General features: G+C 64.4%; 1 protein-coding gene across 1 annotated transcript in view; it reads left to right on the forward strand.

Moving 5' to 3' along the window:
- Positions 1-6: 6 nt before the first annotated feature.
- DUSP8 (dual specificity phosphatase 8) overlaps positions 7-13418 on the forward strand; it is a 17077-nt gene continuing 3665 nt past the window's right edge. Inside the window, exons 1-6 of the mRNA XM_019667376.1 lie at positions 7-106; positions 5728-6063; positions 7746-7884; positions 12287-12453; positions 12987-13146; positions 13340-13416. Of these exons, the coding sequence (XP_019522921.1) occupies positions 5833-6063; positions 7746-7884; positions 12287-12453; positions 12987-13146; positions 13340-13416 (774 nt within the window). The 5' untranslated portion in view covers positions 7-106; positions 5728-5832. The remainder of the gene's footprint in view (positions 107-5727; positions 6064-7745; positions 7885-12286; positions 12454-12986; positions 13147-13339; positions 13417-13418) is intronic.

A 13418-nucleotide genomic window follows, 5' to 3' on the forward strand; every position in this document is an offset into this window, starting at 1 on the left:
GCCCCGGCTGCGCGGGTCCCCGCCGGGCCCATGGGAGGCGCAGCCGAGTGGGCGCGCTGAGAGCGGCGCGGGTCCTGCGTGCGCCCCGGAGGCGAGAGTGAGCGAGGTGAGGGGCACCGCCGGCCGGGAGGGGGTTAACCGGCGCGGAGGGCTAGGGGGCTGCTCCCCGCGGGCGCCGGAAAGGAGGAGGGGGCCCGGAGGTGAGCGGCCCGGGCTCGCAGGGACGCCGCGGACCCGACCGGGGAGACCTTCCCCCGCCTCCCGCAGCGCCCAGCGCACCCTGGCCCCGCGGGAACCGGCCACCGCTTCGCCGCCTTTCTCCTTGCGATCGCTTCTTATCTTAGTGGGGGGAGGGGCGTGAATGAAGGACTCGGCAGGGCCATCTGAGAGCCAGCGAGGATCTGCCCGGACCTCCGCTGCAGCCGGAGACGCCCCCCACCCCGGGTAGCCCCCCCGTTGGAGCTCAGGATTGGAGAAGGTCGTCCCTGCCGCACGGGCGGGCCGATCGGGGATGCGGAGGCCTTGGCCAGCAGAGGGGAGGGCCTTTGGCCTGTGGGAGGCTCAGGAAAGGGCTCATTCGGTGTTCGGCGGGGAGGGGTTGCAGACCCATCTCCCCCGTCTGCCCAGGGCCACCACGGGCACCCCCACCTCGGGGTGCGCAGCTGGCCTCTGCGGAATAAAGACCATCGCCAGCCTGCTGCAGAGGCAGCCGGGGCGCTGGGGGGAGGGGCTGGCACTGCCAGGCTGAGCGCGGCCAGCCTCCCTGGGCCTATCTACCCACCTGAGGGGAGGGAGGGTACCTAATAGTCTAACCTGGAGGGGCGGGGGGCACCAACGGCCCCAGCCCCCACTAGCTCATCCCTTCTGAGAGAATTTGCCTCTGGCTTCTGCTGGGGGGAGTTGGGGACCTGGGAGCTGCAGTGATGGGGGTGGGGGGCTGGGGGTTGGAGCAGAGAGATGGCAGGATCTGCAGTGTTCTTGTTGTGCCGCTTGGGGTGGGGTGCTGCAGGCCCAGGGGATCAGTGTTCCTCCTGCTCTGGGTCCCCGCCCCCCGGGCCTGAGTGGAAGCCTGAGGCTCTCCACTCCCCGTGGTCTTCCAGAGCAGCCCCCGATGCATGCAGCAGCCAGTGCCCCCGCCCTGCTAGGGAGGACAGGTGTCCCATGCATTCAGTCCTCAGATGGCTAATGAGAACCAGCCAAGGATGGGGGTTCACCCTGAAGTCTGACTGGAGTACCTCCTGCTGCCTTCAGCCCTTGGGAAGGCTCCTGGGCCCAAGGCTGCCTCCAGGAACAGCGAGTCCCTGATCAGAGATGCAGAAAGACACTTGAAGTCACCCTTTGCTCTGGGACCCTTCCCAGCATCACCTCTTCTCTCAGGCTGAGCTGACCTCAGGGCCCAGAAGTTTTAACTGGACAGACGGTGCCAGGGGCCATGAGCTGTAGTCAGGGGAGGAGAACCAGAGAGTGTCCTGGTTACATCTCCGAGATGTGCAGCTCACAGGGAGAGGGGAGGAGGGGGCCAGCCAAACACACAGCAAGGCAGATGTGATCAGACTGACCGGGCCTGCATGGGCTGAGGCCACTTCTGCCTGGACAGCTCAGGACAGTGACCGGTAGATGCCCTGGGCTGGCCCAAGTGTGTGACATAGTGGACAGCGACTAGCAGAGGGCTGTGCTGGCCTGGATGTATAGCGCGGAGCTAAGTCCTGCAGATCAGGGAGACTAGGACAAGCCAGGAAGAGAAAAAACCCAGATATTATAGGGTCCTGAGCCTGCCCTTTCAAGGGTTCACGTGCCACGCCCTCTCACCCCAGGCTCAGCTCAGGCCCCTGGGAACGAAGCGGGCAGGACCCCCACCCCATCGTCTCCCAAGCCCATGGCCTCTGTTGGGCCTTGCCATGGGCCCAGCCGGGAGTGAAGCAGCTTGGGTCCTGTCCCACTCACCCCAGGAAGCTGAGAGGGGGAGCCAGGGTGCAAGCAGTTGGAGGTCCCTGCTGAGCACGGATGAGGGTAATGTGAGCTGACCTGCTGTGAGCACGCTGCCAGAGGTCACCCCCTAGCAGTCTCTCCAGGCCTCTTAGTGTGGCAGTTTCTGCCTCCAGAGGCGCCCTTGGGTCACGGTGAGCTGGACATCTCAGCATCTCAGGTCCCTTCACTGCCAGCTGTTCCCGAGTCTGCCTGTGTGCCAGGCACCACTCCTCTGACTAAGGGCCATGTCCGTGTCCTCCCGTGGCTGACAGTCCTGACAGCCATCTCTGGAAGTAGTGAGTCCCCCATCACTAGATGCCATGCAGAAGGTACCTTGGTGAGGATGCTGTCCGTCGGGAGTTCCCTGGTCATGCGAGTGCAGTGACATGAATGTACCTTGTGGAGGCTCTGGGAGCCGGTGGTGTGAGATTGTGCAGCTGGCACCTGGGATTCTGGTGTCCTGGGATTTGGGGGGATTTGGCATGCAGAGGGTGAGGACGCATGCGTCCAGTGACCACATGTATGTGCACGCACATTTGCATGTAACTGCACACAGCAGCAGGGGGGATGAGGTGGATTGTGGGAAGGGGTGCGCACACATCCATGTGCAGTCAGTGTGCAAAGGGGCATGTTCCGGCGGGCACAGCAGGTGCACACACAGGAGCAGGGTGGGCAGGGTCTCCTGCCTATGGACTGGGAATGGCTGTCTCTTGGCTCTGAGCCTTTGATGGGGTGCACGGGGCTATGCCTCCCTCCCACCCATACCCAGGCTCTGAAATAGGAGATGATAGGTGCTCTCCCCCTCAGTTCCCAGGAATGGGGTCTGGGCTGAGCCTGGGGTGGGTCCATGAAAGTGGGGGGTGCCAAGACCATACAATATCTGTTTCCACTGTGCCCACCTGGCCTGTTCTTGCCCCACTGATCTGCTCAAGGCTGTCCTTAGCGTCTCCACCCCATCCCCCAACTCTGCCCAGCTCTGGGTCCTGATGCATAGCACTTTGGGGGAGGGGAGAGGTAAGCTGCCCCCCAGGAGCTTTGGGTCCAATGAGGCCCTGTGAGTGAGGATGCACTCCGAGGAGGCCAGCTCAGGGTGAGAGGGTTCCCACAGGACGGGCTCCGGCCAGACCTTGGCCATTCAGAGAAGGCCTCCAAGGGGTGAGAGCTGGTGCAGGGTGGTGCTGGTGGTGAGGAGGGGCACCAGCGGAGCAGAGAGGCGAGGGGCCTGGAGGAGTCCATCCACCCAACCCCGCCAGGCTTTGGGTCTCATGGGCCCTTGCAGGGGGTGGTCCCAGGCCCCAGCTACTGGGCACCTGCAGGGGTGGCGAAGGGGTGGGAACAAGTGAGGGGAGCTGCCGCTCTGCAGAGCCAACCCGTTCTGCGGCTGCTGCCTCAGGAGCAGCGGTTGCCTGGCACCTCTGCTGTTGCCATGGCAACGACGGAGGTGCTAACTGGCTAATGAGTCCCCCTCAGCTGCAAATAGCAATACTGTAGCGGTTAATAGAGCCGAGCTGAGGGGTCCTTGGGAGGCGGGCAGGGACCAGGTGCCTGGCCGGGCTGGGCCGCCTGCCCCCTCCTCTCCTTCTCGGCCTTGCCTCCTGGCCCTCGCTCCCGCCCCCTCCAGCCTCGATTTCCATCTGTGGGTGGATATCTCCCTGCCGGCTCCTCCTCTCTGGGAGGTTCAAGGACCTAAGGGCAGGTCTCTCTCTCTCCCCCTTCCCTCTCCCTGTGCTGATGTTCTAGTTGGCTTTTGTCCTCTTAGGTGGGAGGTAATCGCCCCCACCTAACTGAGGCTGGGGGCACGGTAGACCCGTCTCCCACTCTGTCTCTCTCTGGGTCCTGGGCCGCCGAGCTGGACTCTTGGTCCCAAGGGCAAGAGGTCCCACCCAGGCCTGCAGGAGCGATGTGTGGGAGGGGGCCTGGTGGCTGTGACCTGTCACAGCCTCGATGGGTTCAGGGTAGAACTCAGAAGCTTCCTAAACAGCTCACAGAGGAGTCAAACTGGGGGCCCCTCAGCAGGCCCTTTGGCTGTTGAACTTGCTGGGTGTGGCCCTCAGGACGGGCAGCAGCCCATGTTGCACCCCCACAATGGAGGAGCCTGGGGAGCAGGTGTCTGAGTGGGATCCCAAGGCCCCACCCACTGACCAGGGCGTCCTGGGCACTTCCCTTGCTGCCAGCTCCACAGTCAGCCTGAGACTGCCACGCTAGGTGGACACTGTCTACACCTGCCTTACACCCACTTCTCTGTGAACTCCGCCATCACCCCACCAGCCTGGGAGCTCACCTGAAGGGGTGGCCCAGAAACAGTGGCAGCTGCCACTGTTGTCCCCAGTGTTGTCATCACTTTGAAATGTGACACGTGTTCTCAGGGTGCCTCACCCCAACGCCCTCTGTGGCTGCGGGTTGGAGGCTTGCTGAGGTGGTCCCCTCTCTGTGGGCCCCCCGGGGACATGTGTCTCCCAGCCTCCCTCACCCCCAAGCTGGGCGGGCATGTGGTGGAGGGCAGAAGTGATGGAATGGCTGCCGTAGAGGCTCGGGGTTCTGTCCAGTCTCCTTGGTGTGACCTTGGGTGGGTCCCATCCCTTCCCTGAGCCCCAGTTTCCCCATCTTTAAAGCAAACGTGTTATCCTGGGGCTGTGAGGACTAGGTGGGCCTCTAGAAAGGCCAGTCCTAGATGGTCAGGAAAGGTGGGGTCTGGCAGGTGGGCAGCGGCTGCCAGAGGCTTGACACCAAACCCACAGGAGGAGGCCTCTGCCCTGGGCTCTGCAGTCCCCATGCGCCCAGCCCCCTCCCACTGTGTGTCCCTCAGCCCTATGGCCCTTAGAGGTCAGGCCAAAGGTCCCAGCACCCCTGAGGGTCCCAGATACTGGTCACCCATGTTAACCTTAATGTTGGGCTGCTCCCCACCCCACCCCACCCTGGGATCTCCCAGCCCTTAGACAGTGCCTCCTCGGGCCCCAGGCCCCCGCTGTGCCTGGAGCACCTGGCTGCCACCACCCCCATTCTGTGAGCCTGTAACATGCCCTGCAGGAGGTCACTGGCCCCAGACCCTTTGTGTGGCAGGCACACGATGTGCCTTTAGCCTGCAGAGCTGGGACAGTGGGGGCAGCAGAGGAGCCCCTCCCACTGTCAGCCCCCTGCATGCCCTGCCCCGGCCACCTGCCACCGGCCACCGCCTCTGGGAGCTCATCAGCTTGTGGACGAAGCCCCAACCCCCATCTAACATGTGTGGATTATCAGCTTTCAGAGCGCTTGGAGAGGGAGGGTGTGCTGTGGAAGGGAGGGCTTGGCAGCCAGGGGTCCTGGGTGTGGGGACAAGGTGGAGGCCAGAGAGGGGAGGTGGGGTGACAAGCCGCAGGGGCGGACTGCAGTGCCTTGGAATGAGTTGGGGTCCATGGGCCCAGGCGCCCAGGGACGGGACCCTCAGGCCTTGTCCTACCTCTCCAGCCCAGTCCCAGCCCCAAGCCCCTTCCCTCTGGCCCCCCACTGGCCTTGCCGCATCCTGGATGGGCCCATTGCTGAGCACACTGAGCCCTCTTCCAGCTCTGTGTGTTACAGGCTCCAACGTGCTCAGCTGAGATGTTAGGGGCTTTACTGTCTGAAGAGTCGGGGTGCTGATTTACCCCGAGGGAGGAAGGGCCCCGATGTCCTGTGCCCTGGGATCGCACATTGGCCCCTCTGAGGTCGGGCCCCACCTGGGGAGCTGGCCGGGCACCCACCCCGGGGGCTTGCAGTGTTCTTACTGTCTGCCTCTCCCTGCAGGTCTGACGCCATGCCCGGTCACTCTGAACTCTAGGCCACACCAGGCCATCGGAGCAGCCCCTGCTCACTTCAGGGGACACCCCTCCCCATTGCCCACTGCCCACCATGGCAGGGGACCGGCTGCCCAGGAAGGTGATGGACGCCAAGAAGCTAGCCAGCCTGCTGCGGGGCGGGCCCGGGGGGCCGCTGGTCATCGACAGCCGCTCCTTTGTGGAGTACAACCGCGGGCACGTGCGCAGCTCCGTGAACATCTGCTGTTCCAAGCTGGTCAAGCGACGGCTACAGCAGGGCAAGGTGACCATCTCGGAGCTCATCCAGCCGGCCGTGCGCAGCCAGGTACTGGCTCCCCCACCACACTGGCCCGGCCCGGCCCAGCCCCGGACTGACCACCTCCCCGCCCAGGCCCCGTCACCCCCAGGGTCCAAGGCCGAGTTCCTCAGCCAGGTGCACGGGGACCCTTGGCCTGGGCAGCCTCCCCCTTCTCTGCCCTTGAACCCGAGCTGGGTTCCTCAGGGTCAGAATGTTGACAGCCATTCCACTGTGGGGCAGCACCGCCTCCTCCCACGGCGTCCTTCTTAAGGCAGCAGGAACGCCCCTCCCCAGGGAGACCCGCACTGACCCCCATAACCCCGGACACCATTCATCCCTCCCAAAGCCTTCCGACCCTGTCTGGGCTCCCTTGGCCCCGCATTGGGGTCTCCCCACACACAGGACCAGCCTGTCCCCGGGGCCCACATGGAGCCCAGAGACAGGTGCTGAATGGATAAGCGAGGTGTGACCACACACAGGGCACGGAGTGGGCTGGGGGCACAGGTCAGAGGGGCAGCGGACCCAGATGGCAGCCCAGCCAGGCACACACTCTGATGGCTGTGAGGACTCAGGAGAGGACAGGAGGGTGGCCAAGGGGCTTGCACTGAACAGTCCGTGTCCCCAGAGCCCAGTCCTGTCACGTCTGGAGTAACCTGTAATTCCCTCTGTGCCCCCCCCCCAAGAATGTCTGGGGTCACCTGCAGTGGACAGTGCTGTCTCTGTCCCTGGGAGCATCAAGTCCAGCTGGGGAGGAGCCATTGGACCAGTGACCCGGGAGGGCAGTGGCACCCCCAGTGGGGTGGTGGGGGACACGCCCAGCAGCCTGGAGGCTGTGGGGGTTCAGTCACAGGCCCTGCGCTGTACAGAGCTGGGTGTGAGAGGACCCAGGTGGGATGGCTGCTTGTTGGGCACCCCCGCCGCGCTCAGAGTTGGCTCCCACAGCCTCAGTGAGGGGAATCCGGTGATGAATCACCCCCAGCGAGGAGGACTCCCGCCAGAGCACCATCCCATTGCTTGCCGGTGACATCACCGGGCCCGGCGGCTCCGCTGGCCTCAGGGCTGAGTGCGCTCTCTGAGCAAAGCTGCTAAAGTTCTGGCCCCCAGGACCGGCACTCGGAGAGGGGGAGGGCAGGTGGAACCCCAGCCTCCAGCTGCTGCCTCCTGAATTGGGGGGGCTCTCGCTGCAGCCCTCAGTTGCCGTATCACTGGCTGGGAGGAGGGGAGGAGAGTCCAGACCCAAAGGCGCTCTGCCTTCAGGTCCCCAAAATGTGCCTCCCAGGGACCCTGAGGATACCTTGGCCATCCTGGGAGCCAGCCCAGGCCTGGCCGGCACTCTTGTCACTGTGGTCACCTGCGTGTGCCTCCTGGGACCCTGTCATAGTCATCTGCGTCTCCTCCATGTGGGCCTGGCCCACAGTGGACACCCATGAGTGTCGATTCCCTTTACTCCTGTGAGTGTGTGTGAGGATGTGGCTGCATTGAGGACGAGTGTCCCCATCTCTGCCTGCTCCAAGGGTCTGCCTGTGTGGCCATGGGTGTTTGCACCTGTCCAGGTGTGAAGTGGGTAGCTGGTGTGTCTGCCCTCCCCTGAAGGCAGCGAAGCACACAGTCCCTCCTTCCTGGCACCTGAGCCCCTGCCCCTCAGCCGGGATGGGGGCGTCCAGCAGGTGCCCCGGGGGTGCGCTGACTTCTGCCCTCGTGGCCCCCAGGTGGAGGCCGTGGAGCCACAGGACGTGGTTGTCTATGACCAGAGCACCCGGGATGCCAGCGTGCTGGCCACAGACAGCTTCCTCTCCATCCTGCTCAGCAAGCTGGACGGCTGCTTCGACAGTGTGGCCATCCTCACCGGTGAGCTCCGCGTGGCCCTGCGGGCAGCAGGACGTCCCGTCCTCCTTGCCTCTCTCCCCACACTGTTGGCTTGGCTGGGGGCAGGGGTACCAGGGAGTCAGTGTCCTGGACCCACCTCTGCCCTCTCTAAGCCCAGAACCCAGCATCCGCTGGGGTAGCTAGGGGCAGGGGTCTCAGTACCTCTGGAGTTCTCCTCTCCTGGGCCCCCATACTTCAGGACCCCCTCCAACATGGGCCCACCCCCACCACTAGCAGGCGAAGCGGTGGACAGGAGGGAACCCCCAAATACCACTTGTTGCAGGGGTGGCAGAGAGATCTAGGCAAGATGTGTCTCTGCTAAGACACCCGCCCCCCCCAGCAACTGTCTGAAGGAGGCTTAGGTGTGCCCTCTGGGAACCCCAGTCTGGGTAGAGTGGTCCCACACCGGAGGGCCCTTGAATGCTCCGGCCAAGCACAGGACACCAGGTGGAAACCTGCTTGATCATGACCCCTGCCTGGGCTAGTAGAGGTCCTCACAGGGCTTCCTGCTCCCCAAAGCAGCCAGGCCAGCCTGGAGACTGGGCAGCCCCCCCCCACACACACACACACACGCATGCACGCACGTGCACACACAGGTTCCGCAGTGGTTCCCACTGGCCCCTTCCTCCTATGGGCTGTGGCTGAGGTGCCTCTGTAAGACACACCTCCCCGAGGTGGCCCAGGACCCAGGGGTGGATGCAGCTGGCCTGTGCTGAGAGAGGCACCCTTCCTGCCTGGGACTGGGGCCTTTGTGGGTGCCCCTGCCCGTGCCCTCTGCATGCCAGGGGCTATGGCCCAGGGGTGGGGTGTGGAAGCCATTCCCCTCACCCTCGCACAACCAGTGGGGTGCCTCTGCACACCTGCCCTGAGTAGCTACCATGCACAGGCACAGGTGGGGTGGTTGATAGGCACCAGGCCGGCCCTCTGGCACTGGCATCTGGTGGGAGCACAGACCTTCAGCACAGCCTGTGAGAGCGGCTGCAGGCAGAGTCCACTGACTACTTTATCCAGGCTGCTCAGGGCGGACTTCTCAGAGGAGGTGCCATGTGAGCCCACTGTGCCAGGCCAGCATGGTGGGCAGGGCCGGTGTGTGTGCCACCCTTTGCACATGTGTGCATGTCTGGATGTGGGTCTGCATGGTCAGGGGGTGTCTATACCTGTACATGGCTCTGGGAGGCTGGCGGTCAGCGTGTGTGTGTGTGTGTGTGTGTGTGTGTGTGTGTGTGTGTCATCTCTGATGGTCGTGAGCTCATCTGGGTGGGATGTGGAATTTCTGTCCGTGTGGACACAAGCCACAGAGTCGCAGACCCTCTGGTTGAACTACCACCCCCAGGTTCATTTCGCGGGCTGAGCGGGCAGGCAATGGAGGGGAGAGAGGGCAGAAGGTCTGGGCTTTCTGCAGGTGTCCTGGGCACAATAGGACCTCTCCCAGGTCCCAACCGGGAACCCCAGTGTGCGTGTGTGCACCCGAGAAGGAGTGGAAACCACCAGGCCCTCTGGCGGTCTGAGAAGAGGGTCCCAGTGCACTCTCCCTCCCCCAGCACGGGGCCCAGGCTGGGAGGCACCAGAAAAGCTCCCCTGAGACCTGGCTGTGTCACACCTGACTTGCTCTCCCCCCTCTAGATGCTCCACCCTGCTGGGTTAGAGCATGTGCCCCCGTTTCTCTGAAGGCCAAGCCAGGAAGAAGTCATGATTCCCCCACCCATGAAGAGGGCTGGTAGCGACACCAAATCAGGACCCAGACTTGGGGACAGCCTCCTGGCCTTGCCCGCGGTCCCCATGCCTGAGGCCCCTGAACCAGTGAGAAGGGGAAGGCAAGACTCAGTGGGGAAGAGGGGTGCTGCCCATCCAGAAGGGGGAAGTCCGGTATCTGCTGGGGGTGGGGGCTGGGGAGCTCAGCAGAGGTCAGAACTTGAAGACCCCTCCCTCTGTTAATGAAGGGAGGGGTCGCTGAGGAGCGCCAGGGAGATGAAGATGGCACAGCTGGAGGGAGGTTGGCAGAAGCAGGAAAGAACATGGGGTCAGGCGCGCTGGATTCTGAGAACCATCTGCTGTGACCCGTGTCCCCCACCCCCACCAAGCCGCTCAGCTGTGACGTCCGCGGGGGCAGGGATGGGAAAGGGAGCCTGGCCCTTTAAGCGGCGGCCGCCTGTGCGCGTCGCTGCGGAATGCGGGCTGGTGATGCCTCGGCTGCTGGACCGGTGCGCGCCCGAGGCGGGCCCCGCGCGTGTAGCCCTCGGACCCTGGCCGGAGACCGTGGCGGGAGCAGCCCCAGCGCTGAGGGTGGGTGGGAACCCTGCCCCGGGAGAGCAGTGGGGGCGGCCTTCGGGCAGGAGCGCGCGGTGGCAGAAGCGGCTGGTAGGGCGGTGGCCGGAGGGAGTGCCGGCGGGGTGGGCGCGCGGCCGGGCACGCGCTTTTGTGCGAGTCCTGGATTTCATTGTGAGGGACAGGCCAGCCACTGTGCCCTCCCTGACCCTCCGAGCAGAGGGAGAAGGGCTAGTGGTGGTCGTGGTGGTGGGGGGTTCCACTTGCAGGAAGGTGCCCTTGGGGATGTCTAGGGGTTGGGGCGCCTTCCCAAGCCAGGGGAGTGCCAGGACCTGCAGAGGGTCCAGGCTGGCTGCCACTGATCTACTCCCCGGGGACCCTCTCTTGTCACCCATCTCCAGAGCCTGGGTGGCCCTGAAGTCACTAAAGGACTGGGGGGTTCCCTGCTGGGCCTGGCATCTATAGGGGGTTTGTAGGGGGCACCCCAAGCTGCTTGGCTCTGCCCAGGAGCCCTAGGGGCCCTACCTAGGAGCTGCAGCAAAGGCCAGCAGGTCTCCGCACTGGTGCAGAGACTCCCCTTTGGGTTAGGGAGAACACACACACACACACACACACACACACACACACACACGTGGCCAGACTGCTCCGAACATCCAGGGTCCCCAGCTCTGGAAGGTGAGGTGGACAGGAGCCAACCCCAGCACCCAGCTCAGCCTCCTCCCTTCCCAGTGAGCTGTGGTGTCAGTGCTGTCACCTGCCTTTCCCTGTCCAACCAGCAGTTTCCCGAGGAAGGAACCACTTCTCCTCCAAGGCTGCTGCCTCCACTCCCCAGCCTGGAGGTCGCCCATCTCCATGGCTCCCCCAAAGTCAAGCCTTCATTAGGGGCACAGGGGGTGCACACAGCAGGCATTCTGGTTGGGGGTTGCACAAACTGGCCACTGAACTGGGCCAGGGGTGAGAGCTGAGGCCACCAGGTGTCTCTGTCCTTGGGAATCAGCCACATCCCTGGCACCAGCTGCCTCTGTGGACCAGGGCAGGACAGAGGTGGCATGGGGCTTGTGTTCCCGGAAGAGTGGTCGCCCCACGGTGCCACCCAGGAGGCCCACTTCATGCCACCAAGAGCTGGTGGCCACTGGGCACTGCCCAGTTGCTGGTCCTAGTCAGTGGTCACCCAGCCTGGCCAGGTTTGGGCAGGCCCATCCTCAGCGTGTCTTCATGGTTATTTTCTGTGAGCCTCACTACCATGCTGTGTCCCAGGCAGGTCAAGGAGCAGGCCAGGGGCGTGACTGGCTCGGCCTGTGGTCACTCACTGAGTCCGCGGTATACCGGGGACTCCCAATTAGGCCATTCGGCTGACCCGTGGCCCAGGACTCAGGTGCGCCATGTAGGGACGGTGGCAGGGCACGTGCCAGCCACATGCAGAGCGCACACCCGCTGCGTGCCCTGTGTGCTTCCAGTCCCCAGGGCGCCCAGCTCTCAGCCCAGCCTCTGCTCCTGTCTCCTGCTGGTGGAATGGAGCCATCACCGGAGGGCAGATGCCCCTGCGGGCCGTGCCAATTCCAGTGGGTGACGCCATGCCCAGGGGGCGGGGGAGGGCTCCCTCAGAAGCTCTTGCCTCCTGGTCCTGGCACCCAAGCCTGGCCTGGGGCTCCCAGCCAGATGGAGGCAGGGAGGTATTGCATCAGCCCAGGGGGAGCGGCAGGAAGGCCCAGCCTGGCCCCTGGCCACAGGTATGGAGGGGCTGTGTCTTCTACACCCTCAACGGGAGCCTCTCCCCCGCCATGGCCTTGGAGCCTGACCCAGCCGGGGGGTGACCCTGTGCGTGCTGTGCTGACCCACCACCTCGACCCCACTTTTACGGGCATCAAAGCAGCGTCCTCCGTGGGGCCAGCCCCTAATTAGCCTGAGGAGGAGTGTGGGTGGCAGGGACGCTGTGGTGAGAGTGGCCCTCCAGCGCCCAGTCAGCGCTGAGACCCAGGAGCTCAGGCCAGAGGCTGGGCCGCTGGCATCGCTTCGGGCTGGGGGGCCGGGCCGGGACACAGCAGTGGTCAGCGTCCTGGGCTCCCCTGTGCCAGCCAGCTGCCCGCCTGACGTGTGTCCTCCCCCCCTCCTGCTGCAGGGGGCTTTGCCACCTTCTCCTCCTGCTTCCCCAGCCTCTGTGAGGGCAAGCCCGCCGCCTTGCTGCCCATGAGCCTCTCCCAGCCCTGCCTGCCCGTGCCCAGTGTGGGCCTGACCCGCATCCTGCCTCACCTCTACCTGGGCTCCCAGAAGGATGTCCTGAACAAGGTGTGTGCACAGCTGGGGCTCCAGTGGGGTGGGGGTGGGGTCGGAGCTCAGAAGCAGCTCCTGGGCTTGTCTGGGGGAGAAAGGGAGGTGAAGGGGATGGATGCGCACAGATTGGGGGCACAGGAGGACGCCCCGTAGAGGACCAGAGCAGGGGGGGAGCGCCCGCCCGGTAGGGCCTGGCGGAGAGGCAGCTCCCTGCCCCCTCGTCGGTGGAGCCCACATGCCAAACTGCTGATGTCACTGGGCCCCTGGCCAGCGCTGAAAGAATCCCGTGTTTTAAAAATGGTGATGGGGGAAGAGGGTGAAGCCACCGCCCAGGCAGCCGTAAAATTCCTGGGAGCCTACGGCAGGCTGTGGGCGGGGCCTCCGCAGGCCCGTGCACGCCGCGGGGGGAGTGGGCGGGGCTCCGGGCCCGGCTCCGCGGCAACTTCGAGGCTGTGGGAGCCCGTCTCCCACCGAGGGAGCGTCCCAGGATTCGAAGACCCTGCCCAACCGCACTCCCTTCCATCCTGTCCTTCTATCCCTCTCTCCAGGATCTAATGACCCAAAACGGAATAAGCTATGTCCTCAATGCCAGCAACTCCTGCCCCAAGCCAGACTTCATCTGCGAGAGCCGCTTCATGCGTATCCCCATCAATGACAATTACTGTGAAAAGCTGCTGCCCTGGCTGGACAAGTCCATCGAGTTCATCGGTGAGGGTGGGGCACCCCTGCTCCCCATTCCTGGGGAGGGGCAGGAGAAAGGTGCTCCGGCTGGGAGGGGATACTCTCTGAGAAGTAGCCCTGATTGCTGCCAGTATGGGGGGTGGGGTCCCCTACCTGGGGCAGGGAAGGGCTGTGTAGAACCGCAGCCCTCACCTGGTCTCCATGGTCCCCCTGCCCCCAGATAAAGCCAAGCTGTCCAGCTGCCAAGTCATTGTCCACTGTCTGGCTGGCATCTCCCGCTCTGCCACCATCGCCATCGC

The sequence above is a fragment of the Hipposideros armiger genome, unplaced genomic scaffold (assembly GCF_001890085.2).
Source record: "Hipposideros armiger isolate ML-2016 unplaced genomic scaffold, ASM189008v1 scaffold_494, whole genome shotgun sequence".
Taxonomy (NCBI): Eukaryota; Metazoa; Chordata; class Mammalia; order Chiroptera; family Hipposideridae; genus Hipposideros; species Hipposideros armiger.